Below are 27,115 nucleotides of genomic sequence, written 5' to 3' on the forward strand. Positions count from 1 at the left end.
GGAGAAGGACATGACAACCCACTCCAATATCTTGCCTGGAGAATCCCATGAACAGAGGAGCCTGGCGGGCTACAGTCCATAAGGTTGCTAAGAACCGGACACAACTGAAGCGACTTTGCATACACTCCAGCAAAAGAGTGGTTAAAATATATATACATATGATTGAAAATGCTTAAAGTATGTATTCATCTCTTCAATAAAGTATTTTTTAAAAAAAAGAAAAAGTAGAATTATTTCTTGTGCTTAGAAAACATAAATTTTTTTTAGATACCAAGCTGTAATCAGGAGAGCCACTCAGAAGCTGGTAGATATTTTCCAGTTATTCCTTAATAAGACTTAAGTTTCAGGGTTACTTTTAGGATTCTTGTGATCCAAGGCATATCAGCTTTCTTTATAAATCTTGATTTTCTTTTTTTTTTGCCAGAAATCATCAGGGAGTTTGATTTGATTCATCCTGTTATTAATCTGTTTTTATTGTCAGTTGTATAACCTGTTGGGTTGACCTGTTGATTGCAAAACTTTTGTTGACAGTAACTGCATCAGTCACTTCCTGATTTAGGGAGTTTATTCATACCTTCTTTGTATCTTCCATAGAAAAGTCATTAAAGTAATGATAGGTTGTTTGGTAAACCATTCCTTACTCTTATATTGTGTGTGTGTGTAGATACACACACACATACATTACATATATACACACACGTACATGACATATATATACTTACATGACCCATACTTAGTAATTTTTAAGACTTTGCATACCATTTATATAATATACAGTGAGAGTGGAGTGTGTATGTATGTATACAGTCTCATTGTCTGCATTGAAACATTTATAGAAAAATTCTGCAGTTTATAGGAGTAAGATGATAACTGAACTCTCCAAATATTGATCAACAAAGTATGACCCATTAATCACATAGTGGCTAAGAGCCTGGCTCTGAAATCAAGCTGCCAGCTATTTGAATCCTATAACCTTGGACGGTTATTTAACCCCTCTGTGCCTGAGTACTGTCATCTGTAAAATGAGGATAATAATGGGACATACCTTGTGGAATTCATTCAGATAGTGTGTGTTAAGTATGTAGCAGTATGCCCAGCACAGGGTACACTTGATAAATGTTAGCTGCTATTTTTTATTCATAAGGTACCACTTCAAGAGTGGGGTCAGAGCTCTTGAGCTATTGGTAAAGCTAAAAAATTTATTCCTAGAAAAGGAATTTTAGTTATGATGTGAAGAAGTGTCTTCTAATTCAGTGCACTTGAGAAATTCCCCAAGTTCATGTGTATGCTTTGAAAGAGGGGAGTGTGCCAGGAGGTAATTGCCGTGAAAGTAGGGACTTTGTCTGCTTTGTCTGCTCATCTGTTCCCAGTACCTCAGTAGCGCCTGACTTTTTTAATAACTTTCAATAACTGTTTGTTGAATGAGAAAGAGTCAATGGCTCTTAAAAGCTACAAACTTCATCTTGTGGACTGAATTATGTAGGTTATTTGAGTATGTAATGATTTCAAATGGTGGTTTAACAGTAGAATGGAGAGGCATTTATCTAAATTACTAGAAACTGAAGCCTAAAATTGGAGAAGACAATCTCCACTCCAGTACTCTCGCCTGGAAAATCTCATGGATGGAGGAGCCTGGTGGGCTGCAGTCCGTGGGGTCACTAAGAGTTGGGCACGACTGACCGGCGTCACTTTCACTTTTCACTTTCATGCATTGAAGAAGGAAATGGCAACCCACTCCAGTGTTCTTGCCTGGAGAATCCCAGGGACGGGGGAGCCTGGTGGTCTGCCATCTATGGGGTCACACTGTGTCAGACACGACTGAAGCGACTTAGCAGCAGCAGCAGCAGAAGCCTAAAATACATTTAAACAAATTGATTTTCGTTGCTTTAAATGTAAATTGAAATAAGTTACTATCACAACTTTGGCAACGCATAATTAGTAATGTAGTATTAATGGTAAGAGTTTCAGGTTACTTCACAAAAACATAATTTAAAAATTACATGTATGGGACTTCCCTGATGATACTGTGTATAAATATCCGTCTGCCAGTGCAGCAGATACAGGTTCAACCCCTGGTCCAGGAAGATCCCACATGCCTCAGAGCAACTAAGCCTGAGGGCCACAACTACTGAGCCTGCGAGCCTTAGAACCTGTGCTTCACAACCAGAGAAGACACCGCAGTGAGAAGCCCTTGCACCGTGAGGAAGAATGGCCTCCACTCACCACAACTAGAGAAAGCCCGCACAAAGCAATGAAGACTCAATGCAAGCAAAAATTAATTAATTAAAAATCATATGCACCTAAAACAGTGGAAATTATATGCAAGCATTAATAATAATTTTCTCTGGGGAGAAGGATTATAGATAATTTAAAAATTCCTCCTTGGGACTTCCCTGGTGGTCCAGTGATTAAGACTCCAAGCTTCCACTGGATGATGGATTCATCATCCCCCCATCGGGGAACTAAGACGGTGACGTGCAGTCAAAAAAACACTTTTTTTTCTTTTCCCTTCTCTTTATTTTCTAGTATTTCATAAATGAAAGTAGTATCTGCATGTAAAAGGGCCCTCAAATCCAACCAGTATTTATCTGATGTTTATGGTATACTTGTCATTGTTTTAGGCACTAGGGGTACAGTGATGAACAAGAAATACAAAGTTTCTTTATTCTAGTAGAGGGAAAAGAGAAAATAAGCTTAGGAAAGGGACTGCGTATTTGAGAGACAGGAAACTGAAGCCAAAAGATGTTAAAGTGGCCTGCCAAAAATCTCAGCGTAGTTGGCATAAAAATATCACTGACCTGATTTACAGTTCAGTGCTCTTGGTAGTATTCCTCACCGACTTTCTGGTCTCTCAAGAATGGTATGCAAATTCTTTGAGCATTCTTAATCAGCGATCTAATTTCACTGTGAGTTTCATGAAGGAGTCCTGTATAAGACAGCGTTGTGTTGAGTACATGTATTGTCCACCTAGTTATGTCAGTAAAACATTTGGCAAATTCTTTAAGCTCTCTGGACTGTGTTTTCATCACCTGAGTTATAGAGAGAGAAATTGTCTTGCTTGTTCCTCGCATAGTTCTGTTAACTCAGTTTAAAGTTATGTATGTGTATGTTTGTTTTCTCTGTAGCCATACACACTGCTGCTATGGATATGCTGGGAGGATCCGGTATCGAAAGCCAGTGTAGAAAAGTTGATATCATTGCAGATGCTGCATATTGCATTTTCAAAAAGCCAAAAAGTTTTACGGGCAACTTTATTATCGATGAAAATATCTTAAAAGAAGAAGGAATAAAAAATTTTGATGTCTATGCCATTACACCAGGTAATGCTTTTGGTTTTAAAAAGTAGTGATGTGTTTGTCCACGTTGCCTGCAGTGGACATACATCTGTTTTGTGTACGTGTTCATGTGATTATAACATTGATACACTCTTTTTAAAAACTGTCTTCCCAGGGAAGGGAAAGACCCAGACTAATACAACTTTCAAAAAAGAGAAAGGGAAAACAGAAGTGAGCCCAAAGACTTTTTAACAGATACACAGAAAAGGTCCCATCAGCTTCTAACCTTTTCTAAATCTTGAAGCCAAAAATGAAAAATAGTTTCTGAAGTTGGTCTTAAAATAACATAGTACAGAGTTTGTTCAAGGACATGGTACAGATGATTCAGTGATAAGTTTCTTACAAAAACTTTTTAAGATTGTGGGCTCTTTCCACATGTTATCTCTTAAGTGCAATCTAAGTGTAGCTTCATGATGAATGGTGAAGGTGATTGAACAGGGTCTGCCTCACATACAAGGCGGGGATTTGAGAAGTTCTCAGAAGATCCCTTGTTCAAAAATAATTCTTCCTGTTCTAACTGCAGGGGATGATAGTGATGATAATACATTTTTACTTTACATGTAAAATAAAATGTATAGTAGACAATCATAGTCCCAAATGGGAATTGTATTTGTGCAGAAGTGTATTTTAAATATTAGTAATTAAGTTGAGCTCCTTGGTGACAGAAACCACATGTTTCTATTTGTATCATCCCTGTCTCTTCAGTCTGAAACAAATTGAATGAAGTAGCTCTATATGGTTTTACAAAACATTTATATATATAGTATCTATTTAACTTTCATAGCAGTCCTGTGAAGGAAGCAATATTGTACAGAGATTAGGAATTGTGGAGTTTGGGAGGAGACAATCCAGTTCCCACTTCTATTTAGCTGCTCACTAGTGGGGCGGCCTTAGGCAGATCACCTGTTTCCTCTGAGTCTCACTTTCTTTATCAGTTAAATTAAGGGAGAGATAGCTTCTACACAGGATTTTTGTAAGAACTAAGTGCAAAAATGTATATCATGCACAGTGCCTGGCTTGTGGTACAATCGGACTATTCAGTAGTTAATACTTGTAGTGGAGAGACAGGTTTCAAAGGGATTGAGCCTTTGCCTAAGAGCAGTCAGCTAATAAGTGCCAGAACCTGAACCATACCCAGTTCTTCTGGATTCTGGTGTAGTGTAACTATCACTTTAGGTTTTAAAGACACAGTGTCACTGTACACAAAATTTTAAATTCAATTAAAATTAAAAATTCTATCAAATGTTGAAAGCAATATGATCATGTGCTACAGTTAAAGTGTTAGGATATAACAAAGACTGGTGCATCCCTGCCCTCCAGTTTTTTTAATCTTCTGCGAGGGAAAGACAGACACATTGACAGATGTGGAAAACAAGTTCTTCTTAATGAGGAACCCCCTTGTCTCAAGGGGGCCAGGTGAGAAATGAGCCCTGAGTGTTTTGGAGGGAGGTAGGACAGAAGGATTGCATGGGTAGATGAGAAGGTGTAGAAAGCTCTTGGGAGAGCAGTTGAGGGCTTAACAACTCTTTGGTTGGATCTTTAAGATGAAATTTTCAGTAGGAGAGGAGGATAGCTAGGTTGCTGGAAAAGTGTTTTAGCTTAATGAAGGTCAGAGGTTGATACTTCTCCTGGGAGTCTTTTTCACAGCTCCAGAATGATCAATATAATAAAAACATATAATGTTTCTTAAACAGATGTTAAAATCTGAATGAAGAAGTTGTTCCGTTAACCTGATTGTTTGGGGATCAATTTTTCAGGCCATCCTTTGTTACCAGATTTCTTCTTGGATGAACAGCCAGCTACAGTTACAAAGAAAGCAGACTCATATGGTAAGATGGAGACTGGATTTTCAGTGGGAAAATAAAGTTACTAACTTATGTATATCTTCCAGAATGTAGAATTGGACATTTCTGCTTTTAAACTATTTTGTATTTGGCAGGGAAGTGGGGGACAGCTCACCATGCGGCGTAAGGGATCTTAGTGCCGAGTCCTAACCACTGGACCACCAGGGAATTCCCTATTTTTGTAATTTAAACTAGACAAGTAAAGGCATAGTTAATTCTAGCAAAGGAAGTGTTTTTTTCCTTCTACTGGTAATAAGTTTTCAGTGTATTCTTTTCATTTAAGGAAAAGTTGTCTTTGAAATGCACCTTTTTAATGTTTTTCTTTCTTTCCCTTGGCACTATTTTTAGTTGTTTTGTGTTGATATTTTTTTTGAGGAAAAATGTGTCCTCTTATAGTACATCTGACACCATTCACAGAGTTTGTGCTATGAAATTAACTTCAAAGGAGGTTCGGGTTTCTTTGTTTCATTTTTGTAATTTAGAAACAACAGCTCCCTTAAATTGGTCCCGAGTTTACATTTTAATCCTTGTGTTCTGGCATTATGCCACTAACTTACTGAAAGGTGTCAGAAGAAACTCTCTTCAGTGAAAACCCCTGAGAATTTCTCTCATAGCTTGTTAACAAGAATAGCAGTGCTTCCTCTGGACCCTCACCTTTTTTTTATATTATAGACTCTGTGAATCTCCTAAGTGACCGTAGATTTTTTAGATGGCGGTTAGAAAGTTGAAGACAACGTTTCTTCTGTACCTTTAGCAAACCTATAGAATCTTACTGCAATGCGTTTTAGTCCCAAACCTTTTAGTCCCAAGGGAAGGAAGTTTTGGATGTAGAGGTTTATCATAAACTTACTTTTTATTAAATTAGTTAATATTATTGGCTGCACTGGGTCTTCGTTGCTGCTCTTGGGTTTTCTGTAATTGCGGTGAACGGGGCTACTCTTCATTGCAGTGCATGGACTCCTCCTTCCAGTGACTTCTCTTGTTGCAGTGAGTGGCTCTAAGCCACTCTAGAGAGAGGGCTTAGGAGTTGTGGCATACCGGCTTAGTTGCCCCTGGCACGTGGGATCTTCCCAGACCAGGGATCAAACCTGTGCCCCTGAATTGGCAGCTGGACTCTCAACCACTGGACCACTAGAGAAGTCCTCTGTGACATTTCTATGTTGTAGTTTTGGGAATCAGGATGTCTCTGCTTTAGGATTCTCTGGCCAGGTGGTCCATGGCTCAGAGGCCTGTTAGCTCATTTCGTGTGTTAATCATATCTACAGCAGCATATTTAATAGATCAGTGATGTTACCAACAACAGCAATTTTAGTCGACTCCAGTTAATTGGTATTCAGTTAGCACAGAATTGGGATCAGAGGAAACAAGCAAGGGAAGGAAGTTTTGGATGTAGAGGTTAATCATAAACTTACTAAACTCATTTTAGGAGAACTTGATTTCATTTCCCTCCCAAAAGTTTCCATATTTGTTGTCTACTGACTGTCCCTTTGAAATATACTACTGGTTTTTTGTTTTTTTTTTTTGTCTCCTATAGTTTTATTCTCTTGTGCAGTCATCATGCTATGCTTAAATAGTCTAGGTGATAAACGATGCAGTTTATTCCTTGGCAAGTGTCTTTCAAGACTACACTGAAGTTTTCATTGCCATCTCCCTGGCACCTCAGATGATACAGATGATATATCTTGATTAATGGACAGGTCACCTGCAGTAGTCACCTATTAGTAAGAGAGGTGCTCCGCCAGTTATTGTATGATAAACTTAGTTCTGTCTCATGTGCCTTCTAAAACCAAACACATCCCTATCTGTTTCCTGCCTCCAGAAACATGAAGCAAGCCTATGTCTTTGCCTTCTTCAGTTTTACAGCCTCTGCTGGGTCCAGTTCTGCTGAGCTTATGTCTTAGTGCTATGCTCAGCGTGTATGTTGGCTGTATAAAAGTTACATGGTTAGATGCAGAACGCATCTAAAAGTTACATGGTTAGATGCAGAAGGCAGTCAGACTGCCTGGGTTGGAATTCCTGCTGTGTAACCTTGGGTGGGTATTTCAGTTGCCATTTTTAGAACCTCACTCACCCCTTTTTACTTTAATCCTGAATTGTGTATATTTTATTAAGCATACTGAAGTGCTTTCTGAAACAAGATATGTTATAAACAATAAGGGAAAACTAGCTTTTTATATTGACTTTATATCTGGTCACCTTCACGAGTTTTTGTTTTGTTTTGTTTTAGACTTCTAATAGTTTCTCGTAGAGAGACAGTTACTGAAAGCATAGACTTTGGAGTAAGACAGATCTGGGTATGAGTCCTGTCCCTGCCACTTTTGTCTCTGACCTTGGACAAGTCACTTCAGCTCTCTGAAACAATTTTCTCATCTCTTACTTTCCTTATACAAGTATCATGAGGTTAGGTATGATAGAGTGTCATGTTGTGAATTTTATTTAGCAAATTCTCTATACACATAAGTTGGTATAATTATCATTGAGTAATTTCTTGAATTTCCTAAGTGGTCAAACTTATTATCTGCATATAATAGTATCTTACAGGATTATTTCTGGCAGGTATCTTAATATACTGACTCTAACTTCCAGAAGCATTTGGAAATATTTATTGAAATTATTTGTTTTATGTATTCTTCTTTTATTCTTAATTTTATTGAGAAAAATCTTTATATTTTATCCATAAGTAAGATGTTAGATGTTGGTTAAGATTTTTTATCAGGTATTTAGATTAATGTCTAAATTTTTGTTATTGTTTCCTATATTTTATTTTTTGTTCTGTTTTGAATATGGCAATCAATTGGGTAACTTTCTTTTTCCATGTTCTTTTTCTTGAAGGTTTGAAATGTCTCACTAAGTCATTTGAGTCTTTTCTGAAGTTGTTTCTTTGAAAATATTTTTATTTGCTCAGTCAATTAATTTTTTTTCTAAAATAAAAAAACCCAGAACCAGCCATTTAAAGTTGTAAAATTTATTTAAGTGTTGTCATGTAGTATTCATTTATAATTTAAGTTTTTTGTGTATTTTATCCCTTTTTAGAGTTTCTTTTTCTCTCCTCTTTTTGGATTAGTTTTCTAGAAAGTTTTCAATTTTAGTGTATTTTATTATTTTTTGCTCTTAAAAACCAGGTTTTAAAAAAAAAACAAAAAAAAACCAGGTTTTAAATTATATTTCATTTTTCATACTTCTGCTTTTTTCTTTACTAATTCATTACTTCTATTACATCTTTAAGATATGATCTATACCCCAAACTCACCATTTTAAAGTATATAGTTAAGTAATTTTTAGTATATCCACAAAATTCTGCAATAATTTGATTCATTAATTTAAAATTTTCATGCTTTATTTCTTTCTTTTTTGTTTCCTTTTTGAGATTGCATATTTTTGTTCTTTTCTTGCCTGCTAGGCTAATAGTTTATTTTTATTTCTTTAAAAATAATAAAATAATTTTGACTGTGCATTTACCCCCTTAATATAACTTTGTTCACATCCAATAGATTTTGTAATGTACTTTAATCAATTTTGATATTGTTTTAAATTAATTTATATATAAAACGCTTAGTATAGAAAGAATAAAGAAAAATTTAAAAACCATGTATAACCTGCCATCCAAATATAAATACTGTTTGTGTCTTGGTTTATTTCTTTCCAATCATTTATATTTTCTGAAAATGTAACTTAAAATTCGTATCTACAAATGTATATTTCACCAGATGGGATCATATTGTATTTAATTGTATATGCTTCATTTTACTTAAAATTATATCCTGAATATTATCCATGTCTTCAAAAACAAATTTTTGAAATGACAACTTAGTGTTGAGTGAATGTACTGTCATATGAATATACTGTTTATTTTAGTGGTTCATAATTGTTTCACTGTATAAATGTTACAGGATTTTTAGTAGATCACTGAAAGTGGATGATCAGGCAATGGGAGGGTTCCTGACATTTATTATCAAGTTTCCTTCCAGAATTATAAATACTGGCTGTGTATGAGTATCTCCCTCACTGTACTGTCAGCATTAAATATATATCTGAATTTTTAAATTGGCTTCTAAATAATAATACCATAGAATTGGATCTTAAGTATTTCACCTTTAATATATGCTGGACTTTAGAAAAGGAGAAGGCTTTTACTGTTTTTTTTAATTTGTCTGTGGAAGCATAATGGAAGGTAATTTGTATTTAACAAATTTAAGACACTTTTAATTGATTATATTGTCCCAGGTATATCTTTGTGTTGCTGATTAGATTTTATGTAATAGCCTTTGGTGAGTTATATTGGACAATATGACTGGGTATAATTTGATTTGGGAAATAGATGGAGAACTGATCTTCAGCCTAAAGAACAGTTATTTGAGTTATTTGAGTTATTTGTTATTTGAGTTAAATAACAAATTACTCTCACCCGTTTCTGGGTGCAGCCAAACTGCCCACAAATGATTCCAAGAGGATAGATAAAGACAGGTTCAAATTGAGGGATAGCTTCATGCTAAGGGGTCCGAACAGTGCTGCGCACTGCACATCTTCTCCTCTGGCCCATCATATGCTGAATGGTCATGGCCAGTGGTTTAAGTGAATACAGTTTTTAAAATGTTGCAACCTGTATTCCCTTGGCCTTGGTTTCTAGGCAGTGGGGCCTTCATGAAACTAATATGTGGTTTGATTTCCCTCTTCATCAAGTGGGAGGGACCAGTTTGAAATTGGGAAAAGTAATGAGTTTGTGTGATTTAAGGCATTTTGAGCCTTCTTTCTGTCAGAGGAGGCTATTCTCAGTCTTCACATGATTTTTACTTAAAGAGGCATTTCCATTCCCTGAAAGGAGGAGGCAGGTTCAATCCAGGGATGAAGTAAAAGTGAAAGTCGATCAGTCGTGTCCGACTCTTCGCTACCCCGTGGACTATACAGTCCGTGGAATTCTCCAACCCAGAGTACTGGAGTGTGTAGCCTTTCCCTTCTCCAGGGGATCTTCCCAACCCAAGAATGAAGAGACTAGATGAATAAGTTTAATTTAGAGGTAAAATTACTGAAGAGTTCGCTTGGCTGTCGATTCAAACTGCAGTTTCCAGTTCATTTCCTCCAATTTGTATAGTGATATTCTGATCTCCATCTTTCTGACTCCACGGTGTTCTTTGCTCATTTGGTTTTAGAACTCAGAGGCGATGATATAGGAGTGATTAATTGTTACCACTAAAACTCTAGTAGTTTGTTTAGATCTATTTACTATAAACACTGTATAGTTTGGATTTTTTTTAACCTAATCTTGAGAGCTTTTTACTTGAAGACTATGTACCATTTACATTTACAATCATAACTGATGTGTTTGGTTGTTATTCCATATGTTTGATTTGTGCTTTTAAGATGCCACTGAACATATTTAAGGTCATTTTGGTCAAATGGTAGCAAGTCTGTTCTGCTAATTAACTAATTTTATGTGGGACTTTACATTGCCTGGGCCTTAAAGGCACTTACATCAATAACATTTTATAGGTGCTTTTCCAGAACTGAAAGAAGAGAAGACACAGCCACCACCAAAACCACGTTCTGGAGCTGTGGAAGAAACATTCAGAATTGTTAAGGACTCACTCAATGATGACGTTGTTAAAGCCACTCAAGCCATCTACCAGTTTGAACTCTCAGGTAAGGGTTACTTCTGATAATCTGTAGCTTTTATTGAAACAATGTAGGGTATTTTCTTTAGAAGTATATCAACTTCCAGTAGTAATCGCCTGGATAGATGGCTATATCCAGAACTTTTACCCTAGAATGTAGACATTTAAGAATAGTAGATAACTACTGGTTTGTATTTTTGTGTTTTCCTTTTGGTTTTTGTGAGTCTATCAAAGCTCAGTTGTTAAATCATCTGCCTGCAATGCAGGAGACCCAGGTTTGATTCCTGGGTTGGGAAGATCCCCTGGAGAAAGAAATGGCAACCCACTCCAGTATTCTTGCCTGGAGAATCCCATGGGAAGAGGAGCCTGATGGGCACAGTCCATGGGATCGCAAGAATCAGACATGACTTAGCGACCAAACCACCACCATCAAAGCTTTGGATTTGTGGTTACCATGGGGTTCATATGTGTCAACCTATAGTTATATCTACTTGTTTTAAACTGGTAGTTCCACATATAAGTGATACATTTGTTTTCTACTTGGTTTTGTAGTTCTTCTGATTTGTATTTTTAAGTTAATATCAATGTATATTCAGTTCAGTTCAGTCGCTCAGTCGTGTCTGACTCTTTGCAACCCCATGAACCGCAGCATACCAGGCCTCCCAGTCCATCACCAACTCCTGGAGTCCACCCAAACCCACATCCATTGAGTCAGTAATGCCATCCAACCATCTCATCCTCTGTTTTCCCCTTCTCCTCCTGCCCTCAATTGCTCCCAGCATCAGGGTCTTTTCCAGCGAGTCAGCTCTTCACATCAGGTGGCCAAAGTATTGGAGTTTCAGCTTCAGCATCAGTCCTTCCAATGAACACTCAGGACTGATCTCCTTTAGGATGGATTGGTTGGATCTCCTTGCAGTCCAAGGGACTCTCAAGAGTCTTCTCCAACACCACAGTTCAAAAGCATCAGTTGTTTGGCACTCAGCTTTCTTTATAGTCCAACTCTCACATCCATACGTGACCACTGGAAAAACCATAGCCTTGACTAGATGGACCTTTGTTGGCAAGCAATGTCTCTGCTTTTTAATATGTTGTTTAGGTTGGTCATAACTTTCCTTCCAAGGAGTAAGCGTCTTTCAATTTCTTGGCTGCAGTCACCATCTACAGTGATTTTGGAGCCCAGAAAAATAAAGTCAGCCACTGTTTCCACTGTTTCCCCATCTATTTGCCATGAAGTGATGGGACCGGATGCCAGGATCTTAGTTTTCTAAATGTTGAGCTTTAAGCCAACTTCTTCACACTCCTCTTTCACTTTCATCAAGAGGCTCTTTAGTTCTTCACTTTCTGCCATAAGGGTGGTATCATCTGCATATCTGCATATCAGTGCATATGGACATATGCAAAATAAAATTTTCTTATAGATACTTCCAGTGTTAACGTCTTGGTGTATTAAATTGAGAGAAAATCCTATTTAGAAGACAGGTAGTGTAATGCAGTAATTCATTAACCATGGGCACCTTGCCTTTTTTTTTTTCCTTTTTTTTTTGGCTGCACCACACACAGCTTGTGGGATTTTACTTCCCTGACAAAGGACTTACCCTGAGCCCACAGCAGTGATAAGCACCGAGTCCTAACTACTGGACTGCCAGGGAACTCTCTTGCTATTTTTTAATCTTTGAGATTAATTCTGATCTGTCTGATGCAGTCAGCTTTTAAAATCTCTCAATATTTTTCTTCTCAGTACAGCTTTAATACATGTTAATGATAGTTTTAAGAATTAGCTACCACAGTCCCATTGCACACAAACTTTGACATTACCAATTCTTTTATCCTTTATCACCTCTACTTTACCTTAATCCATCTGCATCTTCTTGTTTTTACTTCCTTCCCTAGAAGCCATAGTCCATTGCTTCAATCACCGTCTTGCGGATATCCTAAACTTCCTGACCTGCTGCCTGTGTCACCAACTGTCAAAATCCTAGTCCTGGATGATCAAACTATCTGCCTGCTCCACGCTTGAGTCCAGGCTGCCACGTCTGGCTGGGAAACTGTGGGAAGGGGAGTCACACCAACCAGTGAACCTGTACCAATAAAAATTCATCACTGGTCCGCTCCACCTGGGGTCTAAGCAGCACATCAGAATTCATTGTTTCCATGATCAGCTTCTTGTCTCTTTTAACACAGTGACTGTTTAAACCTTTCAGTGCTCCTGAAATCTCCTCTCTCTCCCTTTACCACTTTCCTGCACATTTCTGCAGATAATCCCACCTCCTCTTTCACAGAGATAAGGGAAGCCAACAGATAGGAATTTATCCAGCTTCCTGCCATCTGATACCCAGCCTCTCATCTTCCCCTCCCAGCAGGTCGAGCTCAACTCCAGATGTGTGCATCTGAAGCTTTAAGCTCCATACTGATCCCCGCAGGGCATGCTAAAACGCAGAATCTGATTCAGGAGGTCTGAGGTAGGGTCTGAAGTCTGCATTTTTGACATGATGACAGTTGTGCAGTTCAGGGATCACATTTTGAGTAGCAAAGTTCTAGATCCCGTTTCCTCTGGCCTCCTCAGGGAATAGGTGCTGCATCTTCCACCTGTTTGTCCTGAAGTGTCCTTCCCAGTGGCTTTTTAACATTCCCAAAATCTGTCTTAAAAAAAAAACAGCAGTAACAACCCTGCAATCACACTGCCCACCCCCCATCTTTCTTCTCCCTTTCAGAGCCACACTTATTTTCACACACAGTTCTCTGTGCTCTGGTGTCATTTTCCTCTGGTCCACTGGATTTGCTCTCCCCAAGGTCCTCAATGACTTCTGTGTCACCATGGGCATTTGTCTTTCTTGCCTTGTCTCCACTCTGCAACGTTGGATGCTGCTGACCACGCTTTCCTTCTGGAAATGTCCATTTGCGTTTCTTCTCTGTCTGTAATCATGCCTTGTCAGTCTCCTGTGCTAGATGCTTCTCCATCCTTTCCTTACACGTTGATAGTCTTCAGGTCACGGTCTTGGAACTCTCTATTCTACAGGCTTTGTCTAGGAAAACCCCAACCACTCACATGGCTTCTGTGACCATCAGAGCTGGTTCCCTACGGATCTCTCTTTGTAGCCTGGTCAGACTTCATGTGACATTTTCACCCAGTTATCACAGAGATGCCTCAATCTGAAAATGTTCATAATAATTCATCATTCCCAATACCCGGCTTTGGCATTACTTGTTAAATCTGCTCTTCTTCAGTAGTCCTCTCTCAGAAAAAAAACAAAACAAAACACACCATTGTTTATCCAGCTTCCCAAGCCAAAAACTAGCAAAATAAATCACTCTTCTGCACCCTCCCTGCCTTTCCCTCTTCATATGCAGTCAGCTACCTAATTCTGTGGTACTGCTTTGCTAAGTTCTCATTCACATATGCCAACCTGTCCCCATTGTCACTGCTGAATCCTGACCCAGGCATACATCCTCAAGCTCCTGAACAGCCCCAGTCCCTCCCTAAATTGTCCTCTGCATCCTCCATTTATTTATGACTGCACTGGGTCTTCATTGTCTCACACGGCCTTTCTCCAGCTGTGCCGAGCGGGGGCTCTTCTCTAGTTATGGTGCATGGGCGTCTCACTGCGGTGATGTCTCTGGGGGTGGAGCATGGGCTCTAGGGCAGGCAGGCTTCAGTCCTTGCGGCTCATGGGCTTATTCGCCCTGCAGCACGCGGAATCTTCCCAGACCAGGGATTGAACCTGTGTCCCTTGCATTAGCAAGCAGGTTCTTTACCACTAGACCATCAGGGAAGTCCCTCTGCATCCTCTTTGTCCCTCTCTAATGGGAAATAGACTGGGAAACAGTGGAAACAGTGGCTGACTTTACTTTTGGGGGCTCCAAAATCACTGCAGATGGTGATTGCAGCAATGAAATTAAAGACGCTTACTCCTTGGAAGGAAAGTTAGGACCAACCTAAATAGCATATTAAAAAGCAGAGACATTACTTTGCCAACAAAGGTCCGTCTAATCAAGGCTATGGTTTTTCCAGTGGTCATGAATGGATGTGAGAGTTGGACTATAAAGAAAGCTGAGCACTGAAGAATCGATGCTTTTGAACTGTGGTGTTAGAGAAGACTCTAGGGTCCCTTGGACTGCAAGGAGATCCAACCAGTCCATCCTAAAGGAGATCAGTCCTGGGTGTTCATTGGAAGGACTGATGTTGAAGCTGAAACTCCAATACTTTGGCCACCTCATGCAAAGAGTTAACTCATTGGAAAAGACCCTGATGCTGGGAGGGATTGAAGGCAGGAGGAGAAGGGGACAACAGAGGATGAGATGGTTGGATGGCATCACCGACTTGATGGACATGAGTTTGAGTAAACTCCGGGAGTTGGTGATGGACAGGGAGGCCTGGCGTGCTGTGATTCATGGGGTCTCAAAGAGTCGGACACGACTGAGCGACTGATCTGAACTGAACTGAATGTTGTATTCTCTACACTGCTGTTAGGGTGATCTATTTAAAATGCAAACCTAATGCCATTCTCCTTCCATGGAATATCCTGTAGGATAAAGACAGGGACTGCCTTATGAGTTCATGTGAGGCAATCATTCACTTTCTTTCTATCTTCTGTACTTTTTCAGTTCCTCTTCTAGCAAATTCTTACCTAACTTTTAAGTCTCCACTTTGGCTGGACTTTCCTGACTCCACATTGTCCTCTATTTAGTCTTTTGTGTGAACCATGTTATTGCAGAGTCTTCAGGGTCTAGCCTAGTGCCTGGCACATAATAAGTTCTTAAGTATTGAATTTTATAGAGGCCTGGGAATTTCAACCTGGGTAACAGCATTATGTATGATTATTCTAACTGTACAGTTATTAAGAACAACAGAGCTTCTTTGACAATTTATTTCTATATCTTTGTTTTCTGTGTAGGTGAAGATGGTGGAACATGGTTTCTTGATCTTAAAAACAAGGGTGGTAATGTTGGATATGGAGAGCCTTCTGATCAGGCAGATGTGGTAATGAGTATGTCTACTGATGATTTTGTAAAAATGTTTTCAGGTGAGTTTTTAAATTTTACTAGTTGACTGATTGCTCAAGAAAAATTTTGTTCTAACATTTTGCTTTTAGTTCAGTCATTCAGTCATGTCCAACTCTGTGACCCCATGGACCGCAGCATGCCAAGCTTCCCTGTCCATCCCTGTCCCTGAGCTTGCTCAAACTTATGTCCATCAAGTCGGTGATGCCATCCAACCATCTCATCCTCTGTCGTCCCCTTCTCCTCCTGCCTTCAATCCCTCCCAGCATCAGGGTCTTTTCTAATGAGTCAGTTCTTCACATCAGGTGGCCAAAATATTGGAGTTTTAGCTTCAGCATCAGTTCTTCCAAAGAATATTCAGCACCGCTTTCCTTTACCATTGACTGGTTTGATCTCTTTGTCGTCCAAGGGACTCTGAAGAGTCTTCTCCAACACCACAGTTCAAAAGCACCTATTCTTTGGTGCTAAGCTTTCATTATAGTCCAACTCTCACATCCATACATGATTACTGCAAAGACCATAGCTTTGACTATATGGACCTTTGTCAGTAATGTCTCTGCTTTTTAATATTCTGCTTTACATTTACATTTTTGCTTTATCCCTTTTCAAATAATCAAGACTCAAACATGTTGTAGCAGTGCAGTCTTAGTGACTATTTATGTTGATTTGAAGAGTACATAGTTTTGGAATGGTGATTCTTACCGTTACCTCTACTGACCCTTCTACTTCATCCAACAATGGGGAGCAGATGTCAAAATACTCTTTTTGCATGACTGAAAAGTTATTAAGACAGTGTTGGGAACTGAGAGATAAATCAGAAGAACTCCTAGGTAGACTTCATTTCTGCCAATTGGACTAAGATACCATTTCCAATAACAGCTTAGAAACTGGAGGTGCTGAACTTAGTTGCAGCTCATTTATAGAGTAAGATCATGCTTCAATATTGCCAGCTACTGTAATAGGAAACTGTAGGCATCTCCCATGGCCCAGTGACCCTGTTTCTGAAGAATCCATAACCAAGAGAAGCTTGTACATAATTTTCTATTCTGCCTCTGTATCTTTAATTGTACTAGAAAAATGTTGGTGTAATCTTTTCTATTTTCTACTCTGTAACACAACTCCAGATGGGTAATTAACACATATACTTATAGACTCAGTTGTGTCCTACTCTTTGCAACCTCATGGTATGTAGCCTGCCAGGCTCTTCCATCCATGGGATTTTCCAGGCAAGAATACTGGAGTGGATTGCCAGTTTGAACCCAGGAAGACCCAGGGATTGAACCCAGGTCTCCTGCATTGCAGGCAGACTCTTTACCATCTGAGCCACCAGCTCAAATACTGAAGTAGTAGCACTTTAAGCAAAAGTATTATAACATTTTAACCTCAATATTCTAAAGATTCATTTGAGTTATGAATGTTATTCTTTATTCTCTTTTAACCTTCATAAATTGAAGATCAGTCAGCATGTACTCTGTGCTGTGTAAGTCTTGTTTTCCATTTCTAGGCCGGGATGCTCATGGCCTACATACTCTCAGAGCCAGTCTGTGTTTGATGTGTATGATGTTACTAATGATCGAGGCTCTTCAACATCTACCCCCCCCCCTTTTTTAAACATTAATGCTAAATATTCGTGGTACAAAAATTAGAAAATATGCTTAGGAATAAGGAAAGTAAATACAAATATTTTTCTTGTACTACTGAAGAATGCTCATCAATTGATTTTTGGTTTAACGTTTAAACAAAATTTGTTTGGTTTAAACGCATTCTCCTTCAAGAAACCATAGCCTTGTCTGTGACCTAATCTATATAGTGGATATGTTATAAATACAAAATATATATACATTTTGAATGTATATAAATATGTATGTGTGCTTATAAAAGCATGATTATAGCATTACTACTGTTTGGTAACCTTTTTCACTTATTACATTATGACATCTTTTAATGTTAATAAAGAATTATCTTTGTAATCATTTTTAATGGTTTTCTTTAGTGTTTGTTTAGTATTTCAAAATCTGTTTCCCTATAGGGTTTAGACACAGTGCTTTGGATGCTCAATAAATTTTTGGAGATTTTGAACCTTATAAATATGTAATATTTTGAACTTAAACATCTTTAAAAATTAAAAAAATATTATTGTCATTTCACAAGTAGTTACAGTTCACATGTATATGATTGCTGTTGAGTTAAGCAATATTCCCAATAATGGCTTCAGATAAAAGATTTTCTCCATTTTATAAAAAGAAAGATTGAGGTATTGATGAATTAAAATAGAGTCACTTGGTGGGTGAATCAATGTTGGAGTTAGGGTTAGAATCCAAGCTAACTCCCAAGCTCTTGCTCTTCTAAATCATTATGCTATTTTGCCCTTCAGAGGAGAAAGAGTCCAGTGACCTCTTTAATTTACATTTTATTTATGTAGAATAAACTTGTAAGAATGAACTTTACATTTATATCTTTCTGTGAATGTGCCCCTGGATTGACCAGGGGAGGTCAGTCAGCTAAATGAGTAATTTATATATATATATATATATATATATATTTTTTTTTTTTTTTTTTTTTTCTTACAACATTTATAGCAGCAGTTCAGATTGGGAACAGATAAGCTTTGTTTCTCTTTCTTATCTTTTCATTCTTACTCTTTATCCCATCTACTTTCCTTTGAATTGGTGCACTTTAGGCCTTATATCCTAATCATTCTCCTTTAAGAAACCAGAGCCATGTCTGTGACCTAATCTATATAGTGGATGTGTTATTAATATCAAAAATCTCTCCTTTTGGCCAGTAGAGGCCACTGTATGGTAAAGCTTTATCATAGAAAGAAAATAAATTGTACAAGATTTACCTGATTAGTATTTTGGGAGGAGAAATACACACACAAACACACACACACACACACACACACACACACACATATAAAAATTATGCTTACTAGTAGTATTTTTCAGAACAGTTTTGTTAAAGTATAACTTACATACCATAAAAATCCACTCATTTTAAGTGTATATGACTTTTAGTAAATTTATAGGGTTGTACAACATCACTTATAATCCAGTTTGAGAACATTTCTGTAACTCCCTCCAAAATCCTGTCTTTTTGCAGTCAATTCCTTTTTACTGCTCAGCCAGCCCACACTGACTTGCTGTTTATAGATTTGCTGTTTCTGAACATTTCATATAAATGAAATTAAACAGTGTATAGTCTTTCATTTTCTTTTACTTCATCCATCATTTTGTAGCATGCGTCAATAGTTCAGTTCCTTTTCATTGCTGAATAATATTCCATTATATGGGTGTACCTCATACTTATCCACTCACCTGCTGGCAGGCATTTGGGTTGTTTTAAACAGCTTCCCTCATAGCTCAGTCGGTAAAGAATCCTGCCTGCAATGCAGGAAACCCCAGTTTCATTCCTGAGTCGGGAAGATCTGCTGGAGAAGGGATAGGCTACCCACTCCAGTATTCTTGGGCTTCACTTGTGGTTCAGCTGGTAAAGAAGCCGCCTGCAATGCGGGAGACCTGGGTTCAGTCCCTGGGTTGGGAAGATTCCCCTCGAGAAGGGAAAGGCTACCCACTCCAGTATTCTGTCTTGAAGAATTCCCTGGACTGTATAGCCCATGGAGTCACAAAGAGTCAGACACAACTGAGTGACTTTCACTTTCAGACAGTTTTTGGCTATTATGAATAATGCGGCTGTGAATATTTTCATACACATATTTGTATAGATATATATTTTCATTTCTGTTGGGTTGATTCCCAAGAGTGGAATTGATTATTTTCTGGGTAGAGATTTCCTGGTTGAAATTCATTTTCCCTTAGGATTTTGAAGTCATTGCTCCATCTTCTAAGATTACCATGGAGGATTTGATATTATTCTTTATTCTTAATCTTTTATATTGACTCCTCCTCTTTCTGAAAGTTTTGGAATCAAAACTTGGAAAGTTTTGGTCTCTTTCTCCGTAGTGTTCTGAAACTTCACAATGATCCTGGGTGGTCTGGTCATTTTTCATTGATCTTCCTGGATAGTTGATGGGCTCTTTGGGAATGTATCTTATATTACTTTTTTGATAGTTCTCAGTTTTCTCACTTCTTACATTCTGAAGGAAATATTAAATCTCTGATGTAAATCACCTCACATTTAGGGCCTTTTTATTCTTTCCTTTGTATTCCTTGACATATATATATACACACACATATATATGTGTAGATAGCTCAGTTGGTAAAGAATCCGTCTGCAATGCAGGAGACCCCAGTTGGATTCCTGGACTGGGAAGATCCGCTGGAGAAGGCATAGGCTACCCACTCCAGTATTCTTCAGCTTCCCTTGTGGCTCAGCTGATAGAGAATCCGCCTGCAATGCAGTCGACCTGTGTTCGATTCCTGGGTTGGGAAGATCCCGTAGAGAAGGGAAAGGCTACCCATTCCAGTATTCTGGCCTGGAGAATTCCATGGAGTGTGTAGTCCATGGGGTTGTAAAGAGTCAGACATGACTGAGTGACTTTCACTTTACATATATAGGTACATAGTAAGGAGAGACTTCATTTGAAAGGATTATTGTGTGTATGGGGGGGACCAGTTTGTGGAGAGAGGCTTTTTTAGTAGTGGGAGGAGGAGTATTGCCATAGAGACTGACTGCTGTGACCAGAAGATTGCAGGTGTCTCCTTTCTATTGTAGTTTAATATTGTTGATATATCAAAATATTAACTTCCAAGAGTTCACTCACGTTTTCTGTTTGTTTCTTGTTCTTACTGCCCCTTCCGTCTTCCTCACTCTACCCCATTCTGTTCCCTTTCATCTGTTTCTCCCCCTGCCTTTCCTTCCTCTTTTCTCTCCTGCATTTCATCCCCTCCTCTTTTTCTCCCTTTCCAGGGCCTCTCCTCCTCCCCGACCCTTTCTTCCAGCATCCAGTTCTTGATACATTGTTACAGCTTCTCTTATCAATGAGGACATGAATTTTGTTTATTTCCTTCTTTTCCATTTTTCCTGCACCTGCAGTCTCTGTTTCCCCCAAATTGTTTTCACCTGTTTTTGGTTTGGAGTGCTCTCTATATATATCAAAGATATTTGTCTCCATTTGCTGCCCATTCATGTTTATAGGCAAAGCTCTGTAAAGTTGATTGGACGCTGTGTGTGCATGAGTGGGGCTGAGGACTATGGTGGGTTTTACTATAGAGTGAGAGAGCAAGGGGCAGTGTTTTAGCTGAAGCCTAAGGGTGAGAAGACTCCGGAGTGAAAGCAGCAAGCAAAAGCAAAGTTCTCTCCCTCCAGGAGCTTCTATTTATTATATGTTATTATTAGCTACAATTCTGTTTTAATGCTCACCATTTTATATTCTGGCATTTCTGTGGTTAAAATGCTGTTGAGACATACTTTGTATCCATACACTATACTTTTACTGTCGTTTGTTAAAAATATTATACTCATTTATGCCATTTCAGTTTTTGAATCTAAATTTGAAATATTAAGAGTTTTAATGAACTGTAAAGGTTGAAAAAGTAATTAAAATAAATAGTATTTGTTTATGACAACTCATTTGAAGGCCATCTATTCTTCAGTGTTGTATAACTAACATAGAAATGTTTCATCTTCAGCTTTTTGACATCTTTTGTTGTTGTTTTTATATTATCTCTCATATTATAAGATACTGTTAAATCTAAATCGAGGAGTTGGGATTCCCAAGATACTGATAAAAAAAATGATATAAAAGAAATTTCTGTGCATTAGAGGTTTATAGAACTCAGAAATGCTTTTTTATAATGCATGTTCTTGAAGTGGTATATCCCTAAGGGCATTAATGCTGCTTTTTCCGCTCTCATTTTCTCATTTTAGGGAAACTAAAACCAGCAATGGCATTCATGTCAGGAAAATTGAAGATTAAAGGAAACATGGCCCTGGCAATCAAATTGGAGAAGCTAATGAATCAGATGAACTCCAAGCTATAAAGAGAAAAGAAAATATGTTGACTGCTAAGCTCAAAAAGTAAAAGGGCTCAACAGTTAAAATTGAATGTTTCTTGTCATCCCTATTATATTACAAGGATATTCATGTTTGTTCTGGGAAAAAAATAGAATTTCTGTATCTATAAGATTTGAAATTGTAATTAAAACAACTGTCCAACCAAACATAAGCATCATTAAGTAGTCCTGTATCTCATATACCATCATCTTCTAGGAAAAGTATTATTAGTGATCAGTCAGGGTCAGACAGTAACATTAACTCTTTTCATATCTTCTTCCCATGTAGAATGAAACTAGTCTGTTTTAAAATTTTCAGTTTAGGATTGTATACTAATGATATTTTAGGTTTATAAATTTGTTTTAAAGATCTTTTATAGTGCATTTTCAGAGAAATCATATAATAGACTACTTAATAAATACTATTTGTGAAGATGAATTAAAAACATTTTTTCATGTTGTTAACTGCCTTTCTACATGTAAGTTACCTATAGGAAAATATTATTGATATAATTCAACTAATTGCAATATAGATCCTACTTTATGTGAAGATATCCTAAAATAAAATAATTTCTTTCCTGAAGCATGCACTTGGTCGCAGTGTTTTGAAATGAGAATATTAAAATAGATGGTTATGGGCTGAATGGTATGCCCTCTTCATATACTGAAGTCCTAACCCTGAGAACCTTAGAATGTGACTGTGTTTGGAGACAGAGGCATTTAAACAAGTGATTAAGTTAAAGCCAGGCTTTTGGGGTGGGTCATAATCCGTTCCGACTGGTATCCTTGTAAGAGGAGATTTGGCCACGACGCAGAAGCCAAGGAGGCACAGAGGAATGGCCATGTGGGGCGAGCAAGGTGGCAGGCATCTGCAAGCCCAGGAGGGAGGCCTAGGAGGAACCGAACCTACTGCTGCCTTGATCCAGACGAGTCTCCAGAAGCGTAAGAAATTTCTGTTGCTTTAGCCACCCAGTTTGTGGCATTTTGATATTGTAGTTCTAGCAAAGTAATACAATAGTTCGCTTGTATTTATGTTACAAACACAAGTTCCTGTGCCTGACACACAGTGGAAACATTGGCGTTTGGAGAAGAGAAAGGTTTATTACAGGGCCAACCAAACGAAGAGAATGGGTGGCTCATGCTCAGCAAACCCAAACTCCCTGATTATCTTCAGGGAGAAGTTTTTAAATGGCAAAATCTGAGGTGAGGGCTGCAGGGTGTGTGACTTTATTCTGATTAGTTGGTAGTGAGGTAACAGGGAGGTGTTTCAGAAACCTTGATCTCAGCCTGAAGTTAGCCATCCTCCACCTAGGGGTTGGTGGGGGGGGCCTTAGCTCCAGCAGTAAAATCAAAGGAATTGTTACACATGCATCCCTTGAGGAGGAACCAGGACCCTGCCCCAAGATTGCTCTATTCCTTATTTTTCTAAGAATTTTTTTTTTATGTGGACCATTTTTAAAGTCTTTATTGAATTTGTTACAATATTGCTTCTGGTATATGTTTTAGTTTTTTGGCCTCCAGGGATGTGGGATCTTAGCACCCCAACCAGGGATCAAATCTGAACTCCCTGCATTGGAAGTTGAAGTCCTAACTACTGGACCACCAGTCACTATTGTTTCTTGACTGCTGCGCCTCGCCTCCCCTTCTCTGATTAGCAACCGTTTGACTCTGCCCTTTGTAATTCAGTAAAGGTCAAGGAGGCTGCATGAAGTCTATAGAACACAGGAAGGTTTTGTACCTGGGACAGTCACATAAGGTCATGCTTCGTTTCATTTCTTTCTTTAAAAAAAGCAAAACTTATTTTTAAATGCTCCTACTTTTTGTTGTTGTTCACTGTTCAGGCTCTTAAGTCGTGACTCTTTGCGACTGTGTGCTGTGGACTGCAGCACACCAGGCCTCTCTGTCCTTCACTATCTCCCAGATTTGCTCAAACTCATACCCATTGAGTCAATGATGCCATCCAACATCCCATCCTCTGCTGCCCCCTTCTCCTCCTGCCCTCAGTCTTTCTCAGCATCAGGGTATTTTTCAGTGATGCTTGATGGAGGGACTGAACCCACGTCTCTTATTTATATCTCCTGCATCGGCAGGTGGGTTTCTTTACCACGGGTTACAAGGGTGGGAGTCCTCATGATAAAGATTAGTGCCCTTATAAAAGAGGCCCCAGAGAGTGAGCTGATCCCTTTCACCAAGTGAGGACACAAGTGTTTGCATTTTCTTGAATTTTATTTTAATGGAATCATACAGTATATATTCTTTTCTGTTTGACTTCTTTCAATATGCACAATTACTTTGAGATTTACTCTTGTCGTTATCTGTATCAATAGTTAATTCCTTCTTATTACTGCTAAGTAGTTTGTTATTATAGGAATATACCACAATTTGTTTATCCATTTACCTGTTGATAGACATTTGGGTAGTTTCTAGCTTTTAGCTATTAAAATTAAAGCTGATATGAATATTCATGTACCGAGTTCTTGTATTCTCTTGGGTATGAAATGATTGGATCATATGGTATCTGTATATTGAACTTTCTAAGAAATTGCAGACTTTTTTCCAAATCGGTTGTACTATTTTTACATTTCAGTAATGTATAGGATTTCATTCCTCCACACGCTCATCAACACTTGATATATTCAGTCTTTAAAATTTTAGCCATTCTAGTAAGTATGTATTGGTATCTCACTGTATTTTAACTTCAAAATCTCTGCTGCAATTGAGCATCTTTACTGTGTTTAGTTGCTCTGTCGTGTTGGACTCTTTGTGACCCCATGGACTGTAGCCCACCAGGCTCCTCTGCCGTGGGAATTCTCCAGGCAAGAATACTGGAGTGGGTTGCCATGCCCTCCTCCAGGGGATTTTCCCAACCCATGGATTGAACCCAGGTCTCCCGCATTGCAGAAATTCTTTACCATCTGAGTCACTTTACATGTGCTTATTTGACATGTGTATATCTTCTTGATGAAGTGTCTGCTCAACTCTTTGCCCACATTATATTCCATTGTTTGTTTTTATTATTGACTTTTGGGAGCTCTTTATATATGTGAAGAACTGACTCATTGGAAAAGACCCTGATGCTGAGAAAGACTGAAGACGGGAGAAGAAGGGACAACAGAGGATGAGATGGTTGGATGGCATCATCGACTCGATGGACATGAGTTTGTGTAAGCTCCGGGAGTTGGTGATGGACAGGGAAGCCTGGCGTGCTACAGTCCATGGGATTGCAAGGAGTTGGACACGAATGAGCGACTAAACTGAACTGATATATATTCAGGATATATGTCATTTTCAGGTATTTGCAAATACTTTTGCCCTTTCAATAACTTTTTTTATTCTCTTACCAGTGATACAACAACCAGGAGATGGCCAAAGATTTCTTAGATTTTTTTTTCTCTTAACAAACTGCTTTCTGCTTTATTTCCTAACTTCTTGACCCTTCCATGAACAGGTTCAGTTCAGTTCAGTTCAGTCGCTCAGTCCTGTTCGACTCTTTTTGACCCCATGAATCGCAGAACGCCAGGCCTCCCTGTCCATCACCAATTCCCAGAGCTTACTCAAACTCATGTCCATTGAGTTGGTGATGCCGTCCAGCCATCTCATTCTCTGTCGTCCCCTTCTCCCGTCCATTGAGTTGGTGATGCCGTCCAGCCATCTCATTCTCTGTCGTCCCCTTCTCCTCCTGCCCCCAATCCCTCCCAGCTTCAGGGTCTTTTCCAATGAGTCAAAAGGAATCAGCAAATACTTTGAGGTGAAGTGGTATGTAGAATGATTGACTCCTTTTACTGTGATTGCCTTTCTTCTGGAACCTTAGCCTCTCAAGTCCAAGCTGCCCTGATAGACCTGATCTCCAAAATTTGTATCTCCAGTCCAATCAGACTGTTGAAAGCACTAGGGTGCCTCTGTGTGATTTCTATACTTCTAGACACAAATCAACAAAGCTCTGAGAAGGAAAGGTGGCTGAGGATGGAGTATTCACTTCAGTGTGTTTCCCTTCTTGCTGGGTTCTTGGGACTCTCAACCCTTGGCTGCCTGAGTGGTTGCTATATAATGGATTTATACAGCCTTTTTTTTTTTTTTTTTTTTTAATGCACGTTTTATAGTTTTTTTGTGGGAGAGTTACTTGGTTCAACCAAGTACCTCATCATAGCTGGAAGCCTGCATTATTTTAACAAACTCATCAAGATGGAAATATCCTTGAAACAAGTGGGACTGCACTTAAAAAGTACATTGTGATAAAAACAAATAATATAAAATTTATTCTTCTAACCATTTTAAGCGTACAGTTCAGTGGTTTAATTATATTGACACTGTTGTATAACAGATTTCTAAAACTTTTTCATCTTGAAAAACTAAAACTCTATACTCATGGGACAGTAACTTTCCATATTCCCCTCCTCGGTCTCTGGCATCCACCATAATACTCTGTTTCCATATTCTGACAACTCTAGGTACCTTATACAAGTGCAATCATACAGTATTTGTCCTTTTTGTGAATGGTTTATTTCATTTGGTGTAGTGTTCTCAAGGTTCATCTATGCTGTAGCATGAGACAGGATTTCTTTTCTAAGGCTGAATAATACTCTACCATATGTATCTGCCACATTTTGTTTATCCATTCATCCATCCATGGACACTTTGGACTGCTTCTACCTCTGGGCTGTTGTGGATAATGCTGCAGTGAACATGGGTTGCAGACACCTCTTCAAGGTCTTGCTTCAAATTCTGTTGAGTATATACCCAGAGGTGGGAATGCTGGTTCACATAGTAATTCCATTCTTAGTTGTTGGTTTTTTTTTTTTTTTGGAAGTTACTTTTTGTGTGTCTTTCATTTATTTGGCTGTGCCAGGTCTTAGTTGCGGCATGTGGAAATCTAGCTTCCCAACCAGGGATCGAACCCAGGGCCCCTGCACTGGGGGCATGGAGTCTGAACCACTGGACCACCAGGGAAGCCCCCATTTTTAGTTTTTTGAGGAACTTCCCTTTGCTATTGTGGCTGCACACATTTTACATACCTACCAACAGTGCAGAGGGTTTCAATTTTTCCACAGGATTATGTATTTGAAACACGTGGCAATTAATCGGGGCTTCTTTGGACACATTATCAAAATTTTTGACAGATTTTTAAATTCAGCCTTGACCAGGAGGAATGTTGACAGACAAAGATGTTACAAATCCTTTTTCCTTTGTGCGGAAGTTACTCTCTTTTTCTGCTCATTCATATTCTTTCCCCTCACCTGACTCACGGAGGAGGGCCTGCGGCTTCCCTGTCACAGTTGGGATGAGGTCAGTATGTGAGCACTACATATAGCTAACCAGATGTGCTTTAAACGCTATTTATTATCATTATTATTACTTTGGAGACAGGGCTGTAGGAA

General features: G+C 38.6%; 1 protein-coding gene across 2 annotated transcripts in view; it reads left to right on the forward strand.

The window, feature by feature from the left end:
• Positions 1-22,326, forward strand: part of HSDL2 (hydroxysteroid dehydrogenase like 2) — a 50,824-nt gene extending 28,498 nt beyond the window's left edge. The window contains exons 7-11 of one of the 2 annotated variants that reach the window (XM_065947164.1): positions 3,126-3,320; positions 5,093-5,164; positions 10,667-10,816; positions 15,681-15,809; positions 21,616-22,326. In XM_065947164.1, the coding sequence (XP_065803236.1) occupies positions 3,126-3,320; positions 5,093-5,164; positions 10,667-10,816; positions 15,681-15,809; positions 21,616-21,728 (659 nt within the window). In that variant the 3' untranslated portion in view covers positions 21,729-22,326. The remainder of the gene's footprint in view (positions 1-3,125; positions 3,321-5,092; positions 5,165-10,666; positions 10,817-15,680; positions 15,810-21,615) is intronic. The other variant, XM_065947165.1, reaches the window with a different exon arrangement.
• Positions 22,327-27,115: the final 4,789 nt, after the last annotated feature.

The sequence above is a fragment of the Muntiacus reevesi genome, chromosome 10 (assembly GCF_963930625.1).
Source record: "Muntiacus reevesi chromosome 10, mMunRee1.1, whole genome shotgun sequence".
In the NCBI taxonomy this organism is placed as follows: domain Eukaryota; kingdom Metazoa; phylum Chordata; class Mammalia; order Artiodactyla; family Cervidae; genus Muntiacus; species Muntiacus reevesi.